We start from the raw sequence: 26,399 nt of genomic DNA on the forward strand, positions 1-26,399 counted from the left end.
TTTAATGATTTCTTTGGACAATGAAATGCACATGTCCATTGTTGATGTAATACAAATTAAGAGAATAAGAAAATCATCAACTCAGTGTTGTGTCAGCATTCCCAGTTCAACTTCATTTCTGGTATGACATGAACTAAAGATTCAAAATGGAGCAGAACAAGATGTCTGGAGTGTCACGCAAGGACTGACCAGTAGGGGGAGAGCCAGCTCTTACTAAAAAAACAACAACTAGTGAGTCAACCTATACTTGTGCATGAGTATCTGCTATGCCCAGCTCCTCTCATGAACCCTTGACCCTCAGTGTCATGAGTTTTAGACAGAGGCGAGGCATAGCGTGTCTGGAGTGAGCTGATGCAATAACACAAACTTTGCTGAGAATGCGCACACAGGTAGCTGAAATCATGAGCGGATTAAATAAAATTAAAAAAAGAAAAATCACTTTAAATAAAAGCTGTATCAAATGACACTGAAATGTTGATGATTGTTGCCATTTTGGCAAAATATGAAATCCCTCGCAGCACCATTAATTATTATAATTACATAAGTCGACGTGTTGGAGTTGACCTCATTTCGGATGAAAGTTACAAAACGTGTCAAATGACATTAAAATTAAAAAAATGTACCACAGTTCTTCATTCTCGGCAGACGGGTGGGAGTTCAAGCTGCTAGAAAGGGGAGTGAAGGAGAACTGATGCTTATACTTCTCTGCACTAAATCTTAGTGCCGACTAATTCTTCTCACGGAGGAACACTTAGCTCTGATGTTGAAATACTTTTTGGCAATGGCTACAAGCATTCGGCCAATTCATGTGTGGTTATACAATAAATAATCCATCTATAGTGGTTTTTACTGTTGAGTCCGAGTGTTCAACCTGAGATTTTAGGAATTTTAAAGACAAAGAAATAAACATTCATCCTTCATGCTAAAACAAAAAAAAAAGGCTGGAAATGTTAAATAATTTAAGACTGGGTACCTACTGCGCTGCCTGCTCTGATACAAGTACATTTTTATTATTGCTATATCATTTCCTTTCCTGTAGCGGGTAAACCCCCACCCCATCACACGTAGTTTTGTTGAATGGGAATGCCATATCAAGTGGTGAATGTCTTGGTCCCCTACGTCACACAAGGATGCAGTGAAAGTCAGAAAGATCAGGCAAACAAAAAGGTGGGGCAAACATGATCTGAGGTGAATGGAAAGTGCAGTGATCAAGTCAAAAATGAGCTGTAAATGCATACATTTCATACATTCCTCTACAACTCACTGGCTGGGCAGTCATTCCTCACATCCCTTCACAAAAAATAAACAAACAAACAAAAACAATTGTAAGACTTTAACGATGAGCATTCACAGACACAGACTGTGTTAGTGTGCGTTTGTGAAAAGAAGAGAAAATAGAGAGAAAGAGAGGTGGAGTGAATGATTGCATCAAGTGCTAATATATCATGACAGTACATGTACTCGATCTATAAAAAACTACCTTGGTACTGAACACTGACCTCTTTCTAACAAATAATCTGGTATACAACATTTACAAAATGAACATTGTAATAGTGTGATATTCATAATATATATGCTACTGCCTTCCTCTGGTTCTCTGCATTTTTTTAAACCTCTGAGTACATTAAACGCCATCATATAACTCTTACACAGTAAAGCGTACACACCACACCCAATGAGTGGCAGCCTAATACAAATTGAGAACAGGAAGACTCTGTGGACAGTGAGCACACCTGCATGTGTATCCTGAGTGTGTGTGGATGGTAGCTCAGCTCGTAAACCAGGCAGCCACAACTTGCCGGTAGACTCAGCAGTGAAGGGAGTTAAGAGAGTAAACTTCTGGGATACCAAGATTCTTCAGCTCACAAGGTACAGGATGTCCTTATCCAAGATACTTGCACATTTAAGACAGTCTTGATATACTTTAGGAGATAATAATTATTATAATGTCAATAATAACAATAATAACAATAGTATTAAACATCTGTCAAGGTTATTTCTGTCCCATGGCAGCAGGGTGATCATCTGCATTATTCTGGATTGGTTCGATGCCCTCTGATCCTCACGTTACTCCTGTCGTCAACTGTGCTGCTATGAGGGATCGGCATCTACGCATCCGTTGTACTTCTGTGTGTTTGTCTCAGATCTGTCTTGTGTGTTTTGTGTCAATGAATGTCTGAATTGAGTCAGGATTTTCCTCGATGATCAGTGCTGGTCCACTCTCAGAGGCGGGTCTGGGCCTCGGGGACGTAGATTTCGATGCTGTCTGCGCTTTCCGTGGCAGAGTTCTGTCGTACTGATGCCGCGCGCTTTGCTGCCATCAACCGCTTTCTGGCTTCTTGCCGCTGCTTGTCCACAGCTGAGTCCACGCTCCTGTCCTTCCCTGCAGACAGCTTGGGCTTGGATTGCTTCTTTGGCACAGATGATGGAAGCTGCTTGTTTTCATCCTGAGGAAATTGTGTCAAGAGGGAAGAGGAGTAAGGTATGGTGCGGTTTTTAGCTGAAAACACAACCTGCTGTGGTATTAATACGCTGTCATTTGTAAGCCATTAAACATTAATTAAACAGTTTAAAAATAAACACCCTCCAATATTAAGCTAGTGCTCTAAAAACATAAATATAATGAAAACCGTCTGGCACAAAACATCACCTTCTTCTCTGATTTCTCAGGAAGTTGCCAGTTGTTGGCTTTAAGTTGGTAAAGCTCATCAAACTTCATGCTGATGTCTTCTATTGAGAGCTGTAGAAGATCCCAGAACCCTGCAAGGTCTTGCGCTGTTGGTCGCGGATTTGCATTAATGTCCTAGTTAGAGGGGGGGGGGGAAACAGACAATACGAGAAATAGAGAAATGATGGATGAATGGCTTCGGCCAAATCAGAGAGAATTAATCACATCCCTCCCCACACATATATCCAAGGTAGCCTCGCTTCAGGCAAATGAATGAAAAGAAAATTTATTTGACCCTAGTCAACTTTAACAATTATTAACTTTCAACATTATTAGACGTGTAATAGAGAAAATCTGACGAGGCTAAACAGTGGGACAATCGAGTCAAGTAAGGCAAAGTGAGCAGAAATCTGTCACAGTATATCTGAGTAGATAATCATCAAAGGTTTCATGTTTCTGCTTGAAAAGATCATTTCCTCTCTAAATTGTAATGTAGTTGTCTTGTAAAATCTTAGTGCTGCATTTGACACCTTTTGACCATCACATCCTGTTACAGACACTGGAACATTTAATTGGCATTAGTGGAACTGCATTAAGCTGGTTTAAGTCGTGTTTATCAGATCAATTTAAGTTTGGGCACGTTAACTGTGAATAATCAATGCACACGAACGTCAAAACAGAATTCCATAAAGTTCCACAAAGAATCACAACTATTTTATATCTGCTTCCATTAGGTAATATTCTTTGGAAACACTCCATAAAGTTGAATTGTTATGCTGATGATACCCATATATATTTAGCACTCAGACAAAAAGTTATTGTGCTCGCCTCAGAACACATAATCCAATGATATAACTACTATGAATGTCGTTACTCTGGCCTTCAGCACCACTGAAAAGAATCTGGGAGTCACCTTTGATCATGATATGTCTTAACTCACACATAAAATAAAGTTCAAAGAAGGACTGCTATTTTTCAGCTACGCAACATAAATAATCAGGTACGTTCAGTCTTGAAAGGATGCAGGAACACTAGTCCATGTATTTGTTACTTCTAGGCTGGATTATTGTAATTCCTTATAATCAGGCTGCTCCAATAAGTCTCTAAAATGTTCCAGCTGGTCAAGAATGCAGCTGCACGCATACTGACAAAAACTAGGAAAATAAAATCATATTTTTTCCATATGAGCTTCTCTGCACTGGGTCTCTGTAAAATCCAGAATAGAAATAAAAATCCTTGTCTTCACTTACAAAGCTCTTAATGCCCAGGCATCGTATTTTTAAGAGCCCATCTTCCAGACTGGGTCCTGGAGGCAGACACCCTCTCTACATTTGAGAGTGGGCTTATAACCTTCCTTTTTGATAAAGCTCATACTCAAGGCTGACTCAGGCTTGCCTTGGATGAGACCCTCGTTATGCTTCTACAGGCCTAGACTGCTAGGTGACTTCTCATGATGCACTGAACTCCTCTCTCCTCCTCCTCCTCTTCACCATCTGTCCCCATTCATGTACCATTAATACATGCTACTAACTTGGTGTCCTCCATATAATTTTGTGCTTTCTTGTCTCGCAGGAGACCTTCGGCTGTGGACCGCCTGTTGTCCCTGCGGTCCAGCTTGACGCCCACTGCTGCTGCTGCTATTAGTCATTTTTGCCCACTGCTACTGCTATAATGATTAGTCATATTTCTATTATAATTATTGTTGTTATTGTTGTTGCTGTGGTTCTCTCTGTCTCTGTCTCCTCTCTCCCTGAGGATTGACTTGACTAATGGGAAGACTGTGTCAGTGTATGTTGGACAGGAGAACGATGGACGCGAATAGGGTCAAACAACGGACACACTCACCAGGTTCTCATTACAGAGCCCTCTGAACTGCTCGAACTTTTGAGATATGAGGAGCTGGGCACTGCCTACTGCACTGCGGATCGTCCCCAACACTGCAAACAAAAGAAGATATGATAAATCAACAATAAGCTGGCAAGAACATCTGGAGAAATAAAGCATAAAAAGATTAAGCCAAAAGGGTTAGAGAGCTGTATCAAGACCTACGAGAGAGCGACTATGTAGATTTTATTCCTGTTGTCTAGTAATGAAATATTTATGTAAACATTCACCATTTAACATCCTGTGACAGTACATGATTTCTTTAGAAGTAATTTATTAACTCAATCTCAGCGAGGACAACAAATTACTAGCCATTCAAGCTTTTCCGTTTAATATTTGCATGTAAATGGAAATTCATAATTCAGGTCCACAGATAGCTGGAGGAATGATAATCTGATGGAGCCTCTGAAGCTACGCTGCTCCTTGCTCATTCATATTTAAGACACTGCAGGGATGGATCTGCCTAAAAGCCTGAGTGGTATTCTGGGAGATGAGAGAGTGGAATGACTCTGTGGTGGCTCCATTATAGCTAAAACAAGGCTTACTCCCGCCCTAATGAGCAGCACTATTGTAAGCCAATGGCAGTAATGAGTACGTCATGCTTCTGTGTTGTCGCTGTCTAAGAGGGACGGGGGTCTGACCAAATCTGCCTGTGAAGTTCCCAACAAGGACATCAGTTCAATGACAGTTCCTCATGTCACTAAACTGACAAGCTACTTTATGTGCTTTCTGAAGATGAAAAGGAGGACATACTGGCTTTAAAGGGGCTATGGTGATGTCGTTGTGAGACTAAATCTTTAAAAAACAATTCCACCTTTTGAAATTCTGTTACTGACCCTCCTCTGAGAGCTTGTTGTCTTTGGTCTCCTGATCCATCTGTTGACACCAGCCCTCCATTCGGCCCGTTTCCGCCTGCAGCAGCTTCAGAAACCAGTTGCCATCTCGGAGGCAAGCTGGCGTGCTGGATTGGACAGCGTCTCCGTGGGTGCTGCTGCAGTTTCCGGTCTCCAGGCTGGGGTCTGGCGGAGGCAGCGAGGAGGGGTCTAAAGCCGGGTCCAGAGTCACCGGGGGCAAGGTGGATATCGTGGATGGGGTTGAAGTGTGTTTGAGGGGCTTCTGCTCCATGGCTTTGTCCTGTCCGTTGGGCGCGATGGTATTCACTGTTTGACTGTTGGTGCAGTTGGCTGTGTTGTTTTGTGTGGGTGCGGCATCCTCAGGCTCCTGAGGTTCAGTCTCTGTATTTTGTCTGGAGGCCATGCTGCTGTCCCGGCTAAGACTGCAGAGATATGCATATACATCAGCTTCTGACTGACAGTTTCACCAAAAATAAAAAAATTCAAACAATGAGGTGATGCGTCAAACATGTTCAATAGTAACAGTATGAGGTCAGTGAGTTAAACTGACATGACATTATGGCAGCTAATGGTGCAGTATCTTCTACTGCAAAGGGGCACACAGAGGCAGAAAAGACAGCGCATCAAGGACGGGAAGCAACGGGGAATAAGCAGCAAATTATGTACACAACATAAAAGCATTGCAGACCGCTGGCTTCAGAGATAATGAGCTCGAGTATGGGAAGGAGGCTGTCAAATAAATGAGATTATAGGAAATTACAGTTTGCTGAAAATAAGTTTTAATGGCCAGATTCTCACCATATTCAGCTCACTACAGTCAAAATAAGAGTAAAAGGACATCAGAGTCCTGTGCTGCTGTGCTGCTGCCAGGCTGAATGACATTAGCCACTCTCTGCTGCACAGAGTGCAGATTCACCAGCTACAGAAAGAATGAAACTGAGTGTGTGCATGAATGGATGTTACGGAAGGGAGAAGCAGGGCAAGAGAGACAGTGAGTTGAGACATGCAGGAGGTGCTTTTCTTTCAGGGCTGAGCAACAGGGACAAATCAATATACAGTAAATGAAACATGATGTGATGTTGCTAGGATCACATCCTGTGCCTTTGATGCTTTAAAATCCAAAAAGGACGCAGTAAACTCGCAATTGATGCATCCAGGGGACACACCAATATTTTCCCCTGATTATGTTACATTGTGAACAACAAATCTGTGTTGAAATCATAGAAATAAACAAGAGAAACCTAAAAAAAAACCTCATCTCAACAATCAAAACTACAATCTTGGTATCGGTAAATAAACTCTCAGAGCCACTGTCAAGAATGATCAACTCTGGTCGATGCTGTATTTACGCATGTCGATGAAAAAAAAAGGAGGATATAATAGTGAAATAGATAGATGTTGTCAGGTCAGTTGGTAAAACTTTTCAAGCTCCTTTAACTTCTTACTTCTTACTTCTGTAAACAGGGAATAACAATTATTACTTGCTGATTCAATCGTAGTGCACTCTACTGGAGCTGCTGGGAGCCATTAAAAGTCAAGAAAAATAGGTAGGAGAGTCCTGCAGAAAACAGAAATCATAACAGACTGATGCACTGCTGCTCTTTAGTCTTGCGTTGAACTGAGAGCTCCTCTTAAGTGATTTTGTAATGTGTCTTTTAATTTGCTCGTCTATCACTCTCTCTCCATTTCAACCAGGCTACTGTCTCTCAAACCCAACCCAACCCCTCCAATGCAGTGGCCAGTTATGTACAAGAATGTGATCCACTGTATAAGGAACAGAGAGCCATATGAAATCCCTATCCTATCAAGTTTCAGTTTACTTTAATACAATGCCATTAAGAGTATAGATTCTTATCCTCTCTTGTAACATCCTGGTTCTTATAGATCACATGAAATCTTTGTAGCATCCTTGTGATCACTTAAGGCTTCAATTCACAGTTACATAAAATATGAGAGTGTACTTACGGCCTGCCGTTTTCCACTTGAACTCCGATTGACTGGAATTTTAAGGGTGCGGCCAGGTGTAGTGGTTCCTCTCTTGGGATTGGCTGAATACAATCCACCTGATAAGTAATGATGGACAACAGAGATCCAGTCAAATTCCAGTCTTCTCCCAGTGTGACCCAGTGTGTACCCCAAAAAAAAAAAATCCTACCTGAATTCCAATAGAGGACAGTTTCCTCTTGGTTGCAGTCGGGGGCTCGATGATGATACCGATGCTCAGGGAGTCATATTGGGGCTGGGTAGATGTGGAAATGGTGGTGGCTGCAGGAGTGACAGTGGTTGTAGGAGTGGTGGTAGCTGCAGGAGTAGTGGTGGCGGTAGCGGCAGCAGCAGTGGTGGTGGGAGGAGGGAGGTCACGAGGGGCTGGAACAGGGGGTACAGAGCTTGCAGTGGTTGTGGGGGTTGCGGCAGGGACAGCGGCTAGAGGTTGGTGCCTCTTAGCCAGGCTGCCCGTGCGGATGCTACAGAGACTGTCAGACGAATTGCTGCGCCCTGACTGGCTGTTGGCTTCGCTGCCGTGGTCCTGCTGGTCAAGGTATGTGTCTTGGGCTGACTCTGTGCTGCTCTGCAACGTCACTGAGATAAGGGGTTTGGAGGTGGTGCGGGGTGGCACTGGAGGAGGAGCCTTCCTATTGCTGACTGCAGACAGAAAGGGGAAAAAGAGAGGGAAAAATGTGAGCTTAGAATCATTTATAAAAGACTTTAGCAAACAAGCAAAGACTCGTTTTAAGCCTCAATGAAAACACAACATAAAAAATAAATGACGGCCAGCTGGTGCCTATCAAGCAACGAAACACAAAACTATAAACACAGCCTATCTCAAACCTGCACTTTGTCCTTATTGCTGCCTCCATTAAGCTGTACTTAGAGCTACCTTTTTTTCTGTCAACCTGCTGCTGGTGGTTGTTTTCCATTGACGTCAGACTGTCTCTGTGGATATTACTTTACAGGCCACTCCTTCACACTGCCTTTGCTCTGGGGACTGTCAGATTGGACAACTCTGAATTCTCCGCTAGCAGCTCTTTTTTTTTTTTCTTTTTTTGCTCAGTCCTTTTTGCGCTTTCCTGTTTGCATTTCCACTACAGCTGTAGAACAGCCAAGATTATGCACAAAAAAACAACACAGTTATCCTGTTGTGAGGTTTTTTGTATTTACAGTTGTGTGTTCCGATGTTATGGATAGATAAAAAGGAGAAATGCAGGTGGAAAAGGAGACTGAACACTTCACAGCATTCGCCTACGCGGAAGACAATCTGCTTTAAAATGTGTAAAAGCCATAAAACAATTAGCAAGAATGTTTTTTTTAAATTTCTCCTCGTTTGCAATGGTAAATGGTAAATGGACTGTACTTATATAGCGCCTTTCTAGTCTTTACAACCACTCAAAGCGCTTTACATTACAACTCATTCACCCATACACCCACATTCATATACTGATGGTAGGAGCTACCACGCAGGGTACCAACCTGCTCATCAGGGGGGAATTTAAGCATTCATTCTCATTTATACACCGTTGGCACAGCAACGAGAGCAATTTGGGGTTAAGTGTCTTGCCCAAGGACACTTGACATGTGGAGGAGCCGGGAATCGAACCGCCAATCTTCCAATTGGAGGACGACCGCTTTACCTCCGCTCTACCTCCTGAGCCACAGCCGCCCAATCTCATCACCTCTCTCACTCTAACTCACTCACTCGCTAGCTATCTCTCTCTTCAATCTCTTCCTCCTGAATAGTTATCATGTCAGCTCTTGTTTGCTTATATTTTGCACAATCAGCAAGAAAAGGTGAGAAAAAAAAAAAAAAAAACATAGAAATGTAGTTCCTATTTCCTCTGGTTGAAACTGAGGTTAAGTCCCTGTGCTGGTTCTTGGTCTCTTAGAAACACCATATCAGCCTGAGGCCAGTTTCACCAAATTTGCAACATCAATTTTAACACATTTAACTACACAAAAGAAACGGCATGCCCGGGCATACGAGAGGACTGTAGGACTTGAAAATGTATGTGTAATTTTATAGTGATGATCATTTGTGAAACAAGACAGTTGGTGGCACCATTTGAGATCAGCGTGTAAACATTGCTCACAATTTGCCGTCATGAACCGGATCCCTGAAGCATAAGGCTAGCAACACAGCAGCTCAAATCAAATATAACGAAGTCTCCTACATGATATTTACACATACTTAAACACAAGAGTACACCTCAGTGAAATAAACCATCAGTAAACTTAGAAGGACTGGATTCTTTTCCAGGCTTATTATACCTGCGACATAATGTGCACAAAGTTTCCATCTTAAATAATATCAACGTTATAAATGAAATGAAATACTAAATCAGGCAACTTAAATTATTTATAAATAATGCTCAAAAACTGGCACCATAATGATCAATAGATAAAGTTAGGCTACACATAAAACACTGACTGGCTTTTACTTTTAATCAATTAACATCAATAACTGCTTAAAAATGGTAAAGTCCCACTTTAGTTTAAATGAGACCCTCACACACTGCTCATATTTGGGAATTTCACACTATCCCCTCATTATTAGTGTCTGTACATACTTTTGGGACCACAAATCATCATCAGTCTTTAATGAATGTAAATACACTTTTTTTTTTTTAGATAGTTAAAATATTTATTTATTTTTTTTAAATATTTTGGGTCACTTTAAGATAAATAATCAAATTCCTGGCTAACAGAAAACCTTTTTTAAGATGTAAGTAAGGGTTAAGACCGCTTAACACCCTCGTGCACTGACACTGACAGACATAAACTTTAGATTCACAAATGCTTTCAACATACCAGTGAGTGTCTGACTCAGGGACAAGGAATGGAGGACTGGACTGGAGGCTTGTGGTGGATCATACAGGATTGACTACAGTCCTACATGAGAAACCAGGAAAAACTACATCCTGTCTTCACTTCAACTGTGAAGAGGAAGCTGAGACGGGTTTTTGACCGATAGTTGAAAAACAATTTTACCCAATTATAGCATCCACTGACAGACATGCTGGGTGAAGTTTTATTTCTTTAACCCTTTACATACTGTTCATTTCATGTCTCCTCAGTCTCTACACTAAGTCATTAATAAATGTTCGATTAAAACATTTACAATCACTATTTCATGGTCCAGGAGAACATTTTATGGAATAAAACAATACCACATTTGAATGCCGATTTTTTGGATTTTTTAAAAATAAACAAGTTGAATTTTTACAGCTTTTAAATAAGAAAAAATGGGTCAAATTTTATCCTGAACAGTATGTAAGGGTTTATCCGACCCAGAATATAACTCAAGGCTGACCGCTTTGGGATCAATCATGAAAATGTAGTGTTTATTCTTTCCGTTTTCTTTTCCGCTAAATAGCAGCGCAACACCCTGTAATTCTGAGGGCGCTGCACTTCCGTCATCAGCCAGTGACTCACAGCTGTAGCAAAGCCGTCATTAAATCCCACAAACATACACAAACATGGCCGAGGAATCCATGCTGTGTAGTTCATGTGTGTGTGTGTCTCATGCCTTTGCCGCCCGACAGTGACTCAGAGGTCATATCTAACCCAGGAAATATAGGACACTTATCCAGAAAGAATGAGACACTTCTTTTAGTACTCATAAGCACAAATACGTGACATTCCTGGCGCTAATTAATGTGTCCCTGTCACACCCAGCGTCTCTCAACGCATGCCTCTGTCCTGTTTGTTGTGTCTACATTAGGCTGAAGCTCTCGGTCTCTTACTCAAAACACGCTGAGCTATAAAAGGTGACTATAAAAACATTTCCACTGTGATAGACGCGTGGTTCTCACTCAACTTTCTAACAAAAGTGTATCAGTGTCGAAAATAGCAACGAAAAAACAGGCTGTTTATTTGCACCCTTAGCGGGGTGAGAGAGTACAATCCATGTTGCTGTCCTAGTGTGATAATTGGTGTGATGACTGGCTCGGTGTCTCCTACCTATGGGCGCAAAGCCAAGAGGTGATTAGGAGACGGGAAAAGCTGCCTAGACGCTGCATCTCTGGGGCAGGGCCAGCTTATAGCCTCTAGCTGACTGCTTCCTCTTTTCTTCAGTATCCTAAAATACCATCCATCCAATACCACCACCACCACCACCACATCATCATCATCATCATCATCATCATCGACATCATCTTCTTATCTTACTTTATTTGCCCGTTTCTTTTGTCTTTTAATCTCTTTTTTTAACCTAGTTTTAGTCAAGCTTTTATTAAACTTAATCTTTTTTATTTTGTCTATTTTAACCTAGGTTTTACTCTTACTTTTAATAAACCCTTTCTGAATCCCTTATTTTACTATTTATTTAAATGTTCTAAAAATGTTAATCATTCTTATTTTTTCTCGTGTGCATTGGTCTCATTTTTTTCTTCTCTTTCTTCTAATTTGCAGCACTTTGTTTTTGGAAATTCCTTTTCTTCATGTTGTCATGTGTTCTCTCTTTATATGTAACGCACTTTCAACTACACTCACCTGTATGAAAAGGTGCTGTATAAATAAAGTTTGATTGATTGATTGATTGAATATCTGACATATGAACACCTAAATGAACAACTCTGACGTATTTATTGAAATAAGAGATTAATTAATGTCAATAAAATGGAAAAGAAGTGATGCACAAAACTGGCTCACCCAAAATGTCAACAGCTGGACTAATTATAGATTATAGTGAGCCTTCAGCAAGCAACAGTGATTAAAGCCTGTTACGGGATAACCGGTTCTATTAGATTACCAAATTAAAGAGAGAGGACACCATAATAAGTGTTAGCATCCATGGTTACATGTTAGGAAACCATCATCCAAACCATAAGAGTTTTTTGTAGTATTTTAGGATTTATTAGATGGTAAAAAAGGTGTGAATCTACTTGTTACCTGCAGCTGCTTCCTGTTTTAACATCTGCTATATTATCCTTTGTGTTAATAATGCACCAATTTCTTTATGCAAAGGAGTTACTGTGAAAAGTTAGTCATGTTCCTCCCAGTCATGTAAATTATAGCCTCATGATCCTAAAAAAACAGTAATACATACTTCTGTTGTCAGGAGACGTTAGAAGGCTTTAGTTGACACAAGAACAAGTTAAGTTAAGTTTTGTACCCCTACAATCAAATGAGTGTTACTGGGTTATATAAATGAAATTTCATTCGACAGTGATGTTTAATTTGTTATTTAAAATTGTTAATTAATCATTATTATAACTTGATTGTTCAAAATACAAAATTTATTTGGGGCTGTGCTGAAAAAAAGCCCTCATAATTTGTTTAAATATTTAGGCTCGCACTTCACCCTTCCCCTTAATTTGCGCGTTCACGTGAAGGGGTAGGGTGTCCCAATTGTTTTAGAACTAAGTTGAAGTGTTCAAACAATCCCTTCACACCGAGTCCGATCAGAAGCAGACTACGGTTGAAGGGAAAGATTACATTTCCCAGGATGCCTTGCGAACACCTTGGTAACCTTGGTAACCGACTATCAACAGTTTGAAGGAAGATGGCTGCCGAGAAAGAAGTCTTCTGTACGTCACATTTCTTCTCCGTTGGTTGGTTAAACGGAGAAATATTATTAACGCTAACATAACACCTGGAGTGGGCATTGTTCATGAATGAAATTTACTACCACTACTTTCGTTGATGCGTGTGACGTAGGTGAACTCGTTGGCTAATGATGACGCAATGACGCATTGAGTGCTGTCCCATTTCACAGGTAAAGATTTCAATCCCTTAACACTTCTCACTCCGTTGTGAAGTGGCACTCGCCAGTAAAGGGCACTTCAATGAAGTTGAAGGGTGAAGGGAAGACTATTGGGACAGGGCCTTAATCAGCCTTGCCTTTTGTGTTGTGTAAAACTTAAATGATTTATTATTTTACACATGGGCAACTACTGTTTGAAGCAAATTGTTTAAAATGTTCCCAGTCAAAATATTGAGTTAAACATGCTGGTTGAAGAACTCCCACAGCGGCTTCGGATCTTCAAGTTGATGATGTTACGTGGACAGTAGCCGCCTGTGTATCATTCATCGTGCATATTTGAGCGACCCCGACGCTTTCTCCTTTTTGCTCTACAAGCAATTACGATCAATTGCAAGTCTGTCGACGCGGCTATGATCATCGAATGTTAAGTAAATTGCATCACTTACCAAAGACATGCTGTGTCTGGGCTGAGGACACACCGAGGCTCCATCAGCAGATTTGTCTGAGAGCTATCAGATGACCACTAATGGGCCTTTCTGCAGCCGGCTAAAACTTGAGTGAAGCACGAGAGAATATTTTCAAAACATTGTACTGTTGCAATTAGCACAGTTTTAAATGTTTTTTTTTTTAAAGAAGTAAAAAGTTCACTCCCATTTTGGACAAAACTGTTTGGTGTAGAGGGATTTGACAAGTCTGATTACTGCTGGGCTCATTCTGGAGTAATTTTGACTCACAGTTCGGTGTTTTAATTACGCTGCGGAGTGAACTTCTCTTAGACAGTGTGGATCCAGTTTCTGCTAAAGCACTAAAAGCTGAAAACACACACACACACATACACACACAAAAGCAGAGTACACACACCAAGCCTTGCAGACAGTATTACAAGCTCATTGTGGATGAACCTTTGTCTGCAAAAACTCTGGATTTGAGCCAAGTATCATGAAAAGAGGAGGTAGCAGGAGCTCTGTCCAAGATTAGCAGTGGTATTGTAAGATAGTACGGCAGGCTGACAGACTGTGGGAGTTGGAGACTGAAAGATTAGACCAGGACACACGGCTGAGCGTGACTTCTGACAAGCAGACAAAGCACACGACGGGAAATCATTAGAGAAAATGACGTAAATTTAAAAACTGATTGGAGAGCTGGACTGTGGAGCTTAATTCGCCATTTGCCATCCTGACAGCTTGGAGAACATTATTTATGTATTATTATTCTGCGTGGGAAGATTCACAAGATTCATGCTAGGATCCATTTTGTCAGGTTATGTACTTGTGTCTGAATCACCGGTGGATCGGACCAATCAGCGTCTCGTGTGATCTTGTGAATCTAGCCGCCTCCAAGGTAAGAAGGGGATAGACGCATGGTTTATCCAATGACCTGCCAAGTTTTTGTCCCTGCCCTTTAAAAAAAAAAAAAAAAAACACTTTCCAAAGACTAGTCCTTACTCTTTTCTTGAAATCATTTTCCAAGATATTTTCAGTTGCTACAGTATGACAGACAAGTTATCACAAGCTTTCCCAGGACATTTGACTTTTTCCTCTCATTTTCCATGTGTTTTCCATGACTGGAAATTGGTCACTCATTCTCCAGGTTTTCCAGGTTTTCCAGGTCACATGGGAACCCTGCCATTTTGTCTGAACCACCGGTGGATCGGAGCAATTAGCGTCTGCTCACGATGTAGGGGAAGAGGTGTCAAACATACAGCCTGGGGGCCAGAAACGGCTCGCCAGGGGGTCCGATCTGGCCCACTGGATAACTTTGCAAAACTATGAAAATTACAGAAAAGTAATTCCAATTTTTAAATAAAGTGCACATCTAATGCTTCTTCTGCTATTCTCACTTATTTTACTCATTCACAATCGAGGCTTCTGGTCTGCTCATGGACGTCCATCTTGAGATAATTGAAGAATTTATAAATAGATGGTTCATTATTGGAGAGTTTTATTATAGATTTCATATTTACCTATATAACTATATATATATATAAGCAATACTTTTACTAGTCCGGTCCAGTTGAGATCAAATTGGGCTGTATGTGTGTAACTAAAATGAGTTTGATACCCTTGCTGTAGGGAAAATATGCATCAACGTTTAATCTCTGACTTCATTTACATTCATTTTCTTGACATGTAGCATCAAGAAACAGACATGAATAAGATCAACCAGCCAAACATTGTGAGAGTAGAAAGGCAGTAATTTGGAAAGGGGTGACGAGACTTAATAACAGTTATCTGTTAAGACAGAAAGAGAGGCCGTCTTTGATTTAGTAGACACGACTGACAAAATGAAAAAGTAAACCACTTCCACAAAAACACAGACTAAGAGTGACAACACCAAAAACGAAATACATGCGAGGAAAACAGTCAAACAACTTGTTCTCTACTGCCGAATACTAGGCTCACCAAACTAAACGCAATATAAAATCATCCACTATAAGTGAGCTGCTTGCCTTTAGAGGAGCCATTAAAATAGAGACAAAATCCAAATAATGTCATCCACTCTTTACGCTGCTGGAGACTCGGTTTGTTCATTCTTATCCGCTGTATATTCTGTTATCCTTAAGACCTTAGTCCGACCTGTCGCGAACGGGGGAACAGCTCTGGGTTTTAGCCTAATCAGCTGATGTGACGACACGTGGCGAAGTACCTCTGAGGTCAATCCTGTCAGGATGTGAAACTTTGGATAATCAAAGCAGCGTCTTTGGACTTCTTTAAATATTACACAGCTGGATAAAGAACAGATGTGCTTAGAGTATGTTTCTTATTTTAAACTACATCATGAAAAAGGTGAACAGCACCTAGTTATAGATCAGGAAATTATCTTCATGTAAAAACCAAAAACTAAAATCTGGGTTTCTCCACACCACATCATCAGGCTGATCATTGAGGTTGAATCCAACATCACGTCTATGATTAGGATTATTAGTAGATCTGACCGTCATCAGATTAAACTACACAATAAATTAGATGTAATGACATTATTAAACATTACGTAGAAAAACGCTCACTGTTCATCACACTGTGTTCAACAATAGCTTCAATCATTAAGCGATTGCTCTACTAGCAACTAATCATTTCAGTAATTTCTAAAAGGCAAAAATGCAGAGAATTCATACAGTATAGCAAATTGAATATACTTGGCTTTTGGACTGCACAAAACAAGATATTTAAGGATCAATATTTTATAGAACAAGCCAGATTAACAGATAATGGAAATAAATGTTAATCGCAGTCCTGCTATCAACGCGTAATACACACACAAGATACGATTAAATTTAAAGGCAAGTGTCAAAAATAAAGCCTACTTAAGTGTAAGTGTAATTATAAGCGTAGTTTTTTTTCAATATCTAGTAAAACTCTTCTGGATGGGAGTAAATGTTAGTGTGTGTTTTAATGTAGATCTCTAATTAGTAGATCTCAAAATAGTGCAGGGCAAAGAGTTGAAGCTCAACTTTATTGTCTGGCTCTGTTAATCATTAACTCCACACACAAGTACACACACTGATGACCTTACTGTGTGAAAGTACAGTTAGTTGCTTCGCCCATTCAGTCAAAAGATTACCTCATCAATGAGAGTGAGAGGAAGAGAGAGAGGGTGTAATACTGTGTAGGATGACTCACTGTCTATCCATGGTAATACACATACACACACACACACACACACACACACAACGTCTTGTGTAATATGGCGATGGATACCATAAACACGCCTCGATGCCACAATGAACTTTCAAAGCCAAGTGGATTTGATGACAAACCAGCAGACAGTCTAGTTTTTCGATTTCTAATTTCTAATTTCCAACGCAGAGTGAAAACAGTTTAAGACACATTTCCGCTAAAATATGGAGTACATAAGAAGAAAAACTGAATCCTCCCCAACCATGATAAAGAAGTTTGTACACAAAACTCTAAAACTACTCCTTGATGTTATCTTTCCTTTTGTGTGCACATCTTACTTTCTTTTTTTTTGGGGTCAGGTGTCCCTTTAAAAGCCCAGGGAAGTGTCCTAACTGGTGAACTGCAAAGCATTAGCCTTCAGTACACACAGTGCAGGAAGTTGATCAATTATTGATTGTGTCCTCAGGTCTTAAAGCATAGCTGGCAACTGAATAAAAAAAAAAGGCATATGAAACTGTAGAAACCAAAAATAGCTACAGTAATTGGAGGTACAAATGATTGGTGGGTTTTTCCAGACATCAACTTCACCCACACATACCCGCATTACAACTAAAGACAAAAGCAGGGTGTATTATCATATAATACCATAAATCATAACGTTTAAAACGATAAAAAAGGGACTTTGACCTGACCAGAAAATAAGAAAATCACAATCTATAGTAGATATGACAGTTTTGACTTTGCCTGATGATAAGTTAAACTAAATGTGATTCATAGCTTCCTCCATGCCTCTGAGCTCACATCACTGTCACATGCTGAGCCCCGGAAAGTAAGAGGAGCACTTAAACGCTACTTTACATCATTCAACAGGTAATGTTAATCTATAAAATCCCCCAAATAAGACAACTTGAAATACTGTAAGAGCACAAGTTGAAGCAATATGTTATTCTAAGAGTCGTATCTGTATTATTTGGGTCACATTTAGTACAATTAAAACGTCTCTAAATCAAACTTACTGGCAGCATGAAATCCCTTATATTACATATTAGTAACATTAGCCATTGTTAATAATCTGGTGTGGCAGACATGAATGGTATGTCCACCTACTCGTCAGTAGACGCCTGGGCTACTGTTAGCTTGTGCTAGTAGCCTCATTACAGGGAGCACCGGGCATTTAACGTTGAGTAACGTTAGCCGGGGGCGTTATGTAGATGGGTATCAGCCGGCTAACAAAGAGACGCTGCTACCGGTAGCTTTTTCACTCGTCCCCGCCAAGTCTACTAACAGCAGCCAGCCTCGTATTTAAAAGGAGGTTTCATCCCCCCTTTTTCTTCATCCACGTTAGCTAGCTAACCCACTGTTAGCGTGTGCTGCTTGCCGCTGCTGCTGCTAACACACCGACAACATCTGACAGCCGGAGCCTGAACGCTCAATCTAGAAAAAGCGACACACACACATACAAAAAAAAAAGAAACCCCTTACTGTATTTTGGGTGACTCGAAAATCCTTTTTTTCTTGTTCATTCATGGACAGCAAGGCAGACAAGATGCAGACGGGGCTACGGTTCTCTGGCGTTAAGACACACAACGACACTGGGAAGAAAAGATTTGTAGTACACGCCCTTGACGACGAGGATTGGAGTCCACGTTTTGTCTGTAACACCGTTCTGCAATCTGATTGGACAGCTGCGCTCATCGATGTCATCGGACAGCAACGTGATTGGCTGAAGCCTTAGCATCATAACGTTGCCCTCACAATAGGTGCGTTTCATTTGGTTCTCTGACGCCGCGGGAACAGACTCGAATCTTGACATTTAAATACACATATTCAATTAATAGTAAGCAAGCACCCGTCTCATTATCAATGGACATCTGTAGGTTAACTTAATTATTCCGATTTAAAAAAAAAAAAAAAAAAAAGGAAAATCTACAACATTTTCCCAAGAAACAAAATGTATATTCAATTGCCAATTAAAGATTATAAGTAACATAAGTATCCATTATCTTCTTTCCTTATAGTTCATGTTATCATTTATTTTAGGATTTTTTTTAAAGAAACTACACATAGAGAAGGGTTGAGCTTAAAGGATAGGTTCACAATTTTTTAAGTCCATCTTTACAAAGAGTCAGGTACCAAAATGAAAATGTCAACCTGTTTTTTCTTGCTGTTATCGCTCCTGTTTGTACTGGCCTTTAAAGGATCCCCTCCTAATGTCAACAGGCAAAGCTGCAGGGGACACAATCACAGTCTGTCATTTGCGCAAAAATTAGTTTAAAAGTTTATCTGAAGCTAATGTGCAGTATAATCTGCAGTATGAATTAGTATAATAAAGTGGATATCTGCTGCAGTTACAGTCTGATTTTTAAGTAAAACTTTCGCTCTTTGTGTCTTGACAGTGTTTTCCTGTTCAGCTGCAGTGGAAGTATAGTAACAAAAACAGGAAATTTGGCTATAAAAACACTGTAACTTTGAAAAATATTGAATTGGTTTGACTAATTTGGACAGCTGAAACTTCATATAAGCTCCAAGTAAACTTTTAATTACATTTTTGCATAGAGGGATAACTGTCGATTTTGGCCCCCATCACTTATGTTGAAAGTACATTATAAAGGTCTTCTAATGGCCAGTGTGAACAATGGGGATGATTATAGCAAGAAAAAGGTCATCTGAAATACTTACTTGAAAGATTGTGAACCCCAACCTTCAAAATTACAATTAGAAACAATTCTGTATATTGTGATGGCAAATGTGCATTGTGTCAGATAAAAGTAAATATAAGCTTTTCATACATACCATTTTAATTCATTTAGACATATGAAGCAATACATAAAACTGAGTTTAGAACTGCAGTTTATCACGTAGGTAGGCCAGAAAGAATACCTGTGTCCATATACTAGGTATGATGTTGTTAACAGTTTTTATGTGCTTACAATGACTGAACTTATGATGATTGTTATATGCATCCAATTGTTTAACATCAGGTACATACTGACTGGCACAGCAGAGAAAAGACTTCATCTAACATTTTTCTGCTAGTCAGCTGGGAAACAGGACCTGAGGTTAAATATTTCACATTTTTTTTGTTTTGCATTTAAAATGCCTGAATTTACTCATGTACAGTCATGACCTTGATGGTTGATAATTCCATAATAAATCCAAATTATTGGTACTTCACCACAACACCGATTGATTAAAGATATTTTTAAGATAACTTGAAGAAGCTTTGGGTGATTATATGGCCTACAGAACAAAAATGTTGCAATAGGTCATCAGGTAAACACTTTCTTTCAAACCCAAACCATTAAAATGTGAAACATAACTAGTTTTCATTAGTATGTCTGCTCACATCATTCTTTCTAACAAACATGAGAACAGCACTGAATGTAATCTACAACTTAGTGATGCTCGATGAAGACATTATTACAGACTGAGCCTTGAAAACAAAACACTTATCACCTGAAAAGGGGACACTAGTGTAAATGCAAACTTTTAAGCGCTTAAGGATCCATTGTATCTGCCTCAAAGTTAAATATTGACTGTTTCCACTCTGCTTTCATTTATTCATCAATTCAGTAGAGTGCTGTTGTTGTCCAGCTCTGTGTTCCAGATGGTGCAATTATATTTCGCTGTGGTCTTTCACAGATAGAGCATAGAAACTTGTAACCAGAAATACCTCTTCAGACATTGTGCACAAATATTTCCTATTGTCTTCTTCTCACGAGTTTCACATGAGTTTTCTTTCAGCACAGAGATGGTGTACAACAAAAAAACAAACCCAGACATTTCATTTTTCATGTCATTTGGATGGATGTATTGTCAATTTCCCCCAAAATGTTCTCAAGCAGAATCAATGGGTGAGTTGACTACATTTACTGGCATTTACAGTATTTGATCCCTCTCAGCTATCTCGCTGTCTAGACTATCTTTAGACCTATATTGTCCTACGTGGTACTCACTGGTGTTGGAGCTATAGCTGTAGCCTGTGGTGGTGGGCGGTGGTGAGTCTGAGTCCACTGAGGCCGTATCTTCGTCCTGGGAGCAGCCTGCCTGGATAGCTCGCAGGTAGCTGTGGCTGCGTGACCGGAAGCACGTAGGCGCAGGTAGATCCAGAGCATCCACTGCCTGTGATTCCACCTCACAGTATGGTACTGAGTGTCCAAAGCCTTGCCCGCATACCTGAAAGAACGTGTGCAGACTCACACGCTGACGACAGAGGGTAGACTGAGAAACATGCAATCACTAGTCCTACACCTGTGAATGAAAACGTAGCCACACTAGAGTTTCAGTTCTAAGTTCTAATGTGTTAGAAATGACTCATCTCATGGGCACATAGTTTAATAATGTTTTTATCGGAAATATGGAAAGACAATTAAAGAATGAGAGTGTTGTTCTTAGAGAAGGGGCAGTTTAAAATATTTTATGCTGAATTGTATGAGTTACTCAGTATTTCTTTGTTGAATACAAGATTTGCGTTGTCGGTGTTTGATAAGAACCAGTCGTGTTACATAAACATAAAAAAGTAGTAGAATAGTAGTGACTATGTCAAGTTTGACAATTTAATGACAAATATAAAAGTAAAATGGTAAACTGTCAAAACAACTCGCTCAAAAAGTTTCAGTGTAGGATCCACAAATGTGTTACTTTGGTTGACATTTTGAAAGAAACTGAATCCCTCGGTCATTCTTTTACTGATGCAAAAGCTTCCATGTTCATATAACATTGCACCTCTATCCTCTATGAATGGTATTTTGCATGATCTGGCAACTTTTGATGGTGTGTGCTTCTGCATCGCAGTCCAATCCTGCTGATGAAGATATAAAACAAGCTCCCTTAGGGTTATACTGAGTTATATGTCCCACTTTGACATTGTGCAAACACACTCAAGCAACTTTTCTATTCCACTAACTTATTCCCGGCTGGCTTATTAATGTACCATCTCAGCAGCCTCAGCAGATATCACATATTCAAATATTCTCTCTCAATAGCTTCAAAATTGGAGGGTCACATTTATTCATCTTTTTTGGGTCACTGGCATTGATCCAGAATGATCTTAATTATTTCTAGACATTACAAATTTAAAAAGTTATTAATATTTACATTTTACCCAGAAAAACAACTGTCATGTAAATGTTGCTTGAGCATGACTCAATCCTTCAACTCTTTAGTTTAGCTGATACACATGAGGATATAATCTTTACCAGCCAAGTGACAATAATGTGACAAGCTACAGTAACAGCAACACATTTTGATAAGATAATGCGCATACCTGAGTGGCCGAGCCTCTGCCCAGTGTGCCAGAGCATTGGCTGTAATCAACGTTCCTGTGGCGTGGCGGGGCCTCCAACGGGCTCACCAGACAGTCTAAGTTATCGAGGCTCCGATTCGTGGACATCTCTTTCAGAGACGGCAGGGTGCTGTGGAAGTGAATGCAATAATCAGCCCGTCAGAAGTCAAACACCAGAATAAGTGAGGGTTGTGTTTAATTGATGATATCCAGGAGAAACTTTAAGTCATACTCCAAAATGTTCCCCTGGGTATTTTTAGATTAAATACTGTTGAGATGCATGGATAGTGATATGTGATTGGGATTAAAATTGCAGCACAGAGGAAACAACACCTTAATATGATTTCATAAATTGACTTTGTGATTGATCTTGAACATTTCTAACTCGTTTCCTCTGTCCTGTCCTGCCCATCTAGCACCTGGTGTTAGTGACAATGTGTGTGCGCTAGGCAGCAGAGTTTAGTGGAGTGATTTCCATGGAAAATTTGCATGTTATGAAATCAGGTTTTGAGGAAGCAGGTAGGAGTAAAATATTAACACACCACTCAGGGTACCTGCAAGACAAGAGATGGAACAGGGGTAATAGAGGATAAGTACTGGGAGAGTTAGACAAAAAAAAGTTTGTGATGGTGGAGGGTAGTGGTGGTAGGGCAAGTGAGGGTGGGTGGAGGTTCAGACTGCCTGTCCTGTGGATGACACTGACCTCAGATGCTGCATAGAGCATGCACTCTGTAGTGGAGACCACAGATAATCCTCCCGCATGAGAGCGTAGCAACGAGGCCTGTCCGTGTGGATGTAGGGGTAAAAAACATTTCAAAATTTCACCTCCTTTTGCTTTTGTACCAAAAAAAGATGATACGGTATGTCATGTCTTGTCCCCTCAGTATAAGCTTGGTTTGACTAAATGTTGCTACAAGTCCAGAGAATTATTTGTGACAAGATGCTGCCACCTGCTGACTACCTTTGGGGACATGAAAAGAAATGTTTCTTCCAAAATATTTTAACTACAAATACCCTTTCATTTTTAATGAATGTAAAGTAAAAGAGCACACACTCAACTATGGCAAAACAATGAGTATGATAATAAAGGTTATAATTCCAGTATGGTGAAGTGGTGATTCTCTGTGCTGTGGGACTCACTTGCGTGGAGGTGGTGGTGGCTGCTGCTCACTCAGGGAGTGCTGGGTGGCTTTTAAGTAGCTCTGGCGACGGGCAGCAGATTTGGGGGAAGGTTTGGGGCTTCCCTCTGAGTCCTCACTGTCCTCTAGATCTCCCATAGCTTTCACATAGCTGCCACTGCGCATCCTTCGACAGGGAATCTCAGTTCCTCTGGGCCGGCCCCGACCCAAAGTACCTGCCCAGTCCCCCACTGGGACCTGGATTATAAAAACACATACATGCTGTGTTGAGTCTCTGCAGATATTTAAGGTGTACCCCGCAATATATGTGCAGTATATCATGGTTTGTGTCTCATTTTGATAATGATTGTAATAAATATAATATAATATAATAATGCAGTATGATTTTGGGTATTGTGCAGCAATGGTGCTTAAAATATGGGTGTGGTGAATGTAATAATTTGTGGGGTAAAAATATATCTGATATATCTGAGTACAAACATACAGAAACAGAACATAAATTAATCTAATTAAATTATCAGGCAAAGCAGGAACTGACTTCCAGGGGTCAAAACTAATCAATACCTCAGAGAAATTATAAAAATAGCCATGCAAACTCACAAAGATGATGAAGATGAATACTCACTGGCCCTCCTACCTGCAGGAACTGGTGTGCCAGGTCTTGGTGGCATGACTTTGATTTTAGCAGGGTCCTGTTAACTGTAGCAGAGCTCTTCTGCAACACTTGCCTGGCCTGGCTGAGGGTGAGAGTGGACCAGGAGCCCCTCTTCACCAGTGTATCATCCTTGCTTCTTGTTCTCCCCTCCTCTTCCTTGGGTCCTACCTGTGACGCTTGGCATGCCAGGAACTTGAGGTCACTGCTGCTTTTCGAGGTTTTGAGAGGATGTGCAGAAATGGTGTTGTAGCCCTGTGGGATGTGTCTGGCCTGGCTGTCTGACACTGCTCTTCCTAGGGTCATCATGCTCAGTGGGTTGCGGTAACCTACAGCAATGGTCCCAGCTTTGGTAGTGTCAGTATCCAGGGCATCATCTGAGCTCCAGAGTCCTAGTGCATTGGGCCTAAGTCTCTGCTTTGGCAACTCAGTCTTAGCCCTGTCTTTACTCTTGCTCCTGCGGCTTGGTCTACCACCATCCTCACCAGCCCCTGTGGTGCCAGTCACTCCTCCAGCAGAGCGTCCATTAATGCTGCCTTTGATTGCAGAGTTTTCCAGGGACTGGGATTTGGCAAAGAGCTTCTGCACAGAATGCATCAGGTGGCGTATCCGTCCTGGGCTCTCACTGCGTTGCTTAGACATACGTCCTCTATGGAACTGCAGTGTGCTGAAGCCATCACGCTGCAGGGGCAGGTGCCTCTCTAGCTGATCCAAAAGGTTGGAGGGTAACCGATTCATCTTGGCTGCTGCGGAGGAGGAGATGGTGGCTGTTCCACTTGTGATCATAGGAGCACCAGTAAGACCCAGACCCAGGCCCATACCCATGGACAAGGAGGAGGATAGTGTACCTGCTCTGCTGCCTTGTCCACCACCAGCCATACATCCCTGTGAACAGTCACCCTGCTCAGTCTGGGAGGTGAAGTGGAGACGAGGGAAGGTGCTGCTGTTGGACATCTGATTGAAAGGCAGCAGGCAGTCAGGGGTCATGGTGGTCGGGCTGGTGGGAGAGCACTGGTGGAGATGAGGGTCGAGGGTGCCATAGTGGTTTATAGTGGGGCTCAAGAGAAAGGAGCTGTGAGGGTCAGAGGTCAAAGGACAGAGAGGTTTCTGTGGGCAGCCCCCTGGTTCACACGAGTCAGACATGTGACGACTGCGGTTGGCTCCTAATCCTTTCATGGTGGCTGGGATGCTGTCCTTAGAACATGTCTCCAATCAGTATGGGTCTACACACCTGGATGGCTCATCCTGCAATGTAGGACGACACAGAGAAATCAATTAAAAATGGAATACAAGACTTTTTAAAAGATGTTTAGAGCAGCTATTAAGTAAATGCATACTGATAGTTAAAGCAAAGTGTATTAATATAAAACTGTGGAAACAAATTTGTGTATATTCCTTTCATATTTTTGGTATTTTCTCTGACTAACCAGTTTTCATCCTTGTTTAATGGTCGATTCTCTTGGGAATGTTTAATACAAATGTGCCCCTGTTTGTACCATTGAAGAGATTATAGTTAACAGTGCATAACAGTGAAAAAGCCATTTGTGTAAAATATAAAGCCTCAGAATGGGAGTTCTACACATCTATACTTAAATCTAATGAACACATTAGAGTTAGAGCCCATTTAGATGTGTTTCCCTCTGTGTGTCCTTGTATTTTTAGTACAGTAATTGAGCTAAAGAAGACATTATAGGCTCTCTCTGCTGTGTGGGACATTTCACAGAAGCAGCATAACACAGCCAGTAATGTGCTGAACTCGAGCCATTGTCCTCTACAGTAAGACCTCTTGCTGGAAGTTGCTCAAGACAACAATACAACCACTAGATGGAGCTCCAGTGACCAGGGCTCAAAGGACAGTGTTTGAGTTTGGAGGAATAAAACACACACACTGTATATGAGTCTTGAATTACATTTCCAAATTAAACCAAACATGTATGCAATATTAAACCATCACACTGCATGATAAATATTCAATTAATATCTTTTGAGTTGAGTGTTTCTTAAAGGCAAACATTTGTACATGTGTTTACCCTGTTTTCTTTGACTTGCCACTCTGCCACTAAACACATTAGAACAATCAAGCCACGAGGGTGAAAAATAAAAGGACAAACACACTAAATCACATATTATTCTCACTGAATAGGACAGGGTTTTCAGTTTAGTGTGCGAAGCGCTCTATCAGATAGCCATAGGCCCCAATCTAAGACATCACAGTGATATACAGCCTGAAGGTACTCTGCTGACAATGCAAGGGTACTGTGACTCATACATGTAAATGAGCTTAATATTTAAGAAATGCTATTTGTTCCAAAGCAGGAAATGAACCCGCATTTCCACAAATCATTTTTGGTGCTTCGCCATTCTCTCCAATCCACTTACTGTGGGATAAACTGTGATTCCTTTCCTTTCTAACCATGTGGAAGAACAATAAATCTTCCCTAATGCTCACTGCAAACTGAACAATTCTGCAAAGGCAAATAATTCATCATTGTATCTCAGTAGCATCTGTATTAAATACAAGGAGGAATAAAATGCTGAATTCAATCTGGTAAAACTTCACTAAACTTCACTCAACTGTCCTATCTGATGTTTATAGATTAAA

At 40.7% G+C, this 26,399-nt stretch overlaps 1 protein-coding gene across 2 annotated transcripts; it reads right to left on the reverse strand.

The window, feature by feature from the left end:
* Nucleotides 1-24,973, reverse strand: LOC128356891 (disks large-associated protein 4-like). 2 transcript variants are annotated; one of them, XM_053317069.1, is made up of 11 exons: nt 23,783-24,973; nt 23,147-23,382; nt 22,710-22,787; nt 21,989-22,136; nt 20,679-20,898; nt 7,562-8,049; nt 7,372-7,469; nt 5,389-5,828; nt 4,514-4,605; nt 2,651-2,803; nt 1-2,447 (listed from the first exon to the last, which is right to left on the reverse strand). In XM_053317069.1, the coding sequence occupies exons 1-11, from the start codon at nt 24,971-24,973 to the stop codon at nt 2,223-2,225; spliced, it is 3,369 nt and encodes a 1,122-aa protein (XP_053173044.1). In that variant the 3' UTR covers nt 1-2,222. The 2 variants fall into 2 exon arrangements, with proteins under 2 accessions (XP_053173044.1, XP_053173043.1); XM_053317068.1 differs by having other exon boundaries at nt 20,679-20,925; nt 23,771-24,973.
* Nucleotides 24,974-26,399: the final 1,426 nt, after the last annotated feature.

Source organism: Scomber japonicus, chromosome 4 (genome assembly GCF_027409825.1).
Source record: "Scomber japonicus isolate fScoJap1 chromosome 4, fScoJap1.pri, whole genome shotgun sequence".
Taxonomy (NCBI): Eukaryota; Metazoa; Chordata; class Actinopteri; order Scombriformes; family Scombridae; genus Scomber; species Scomber japonicus.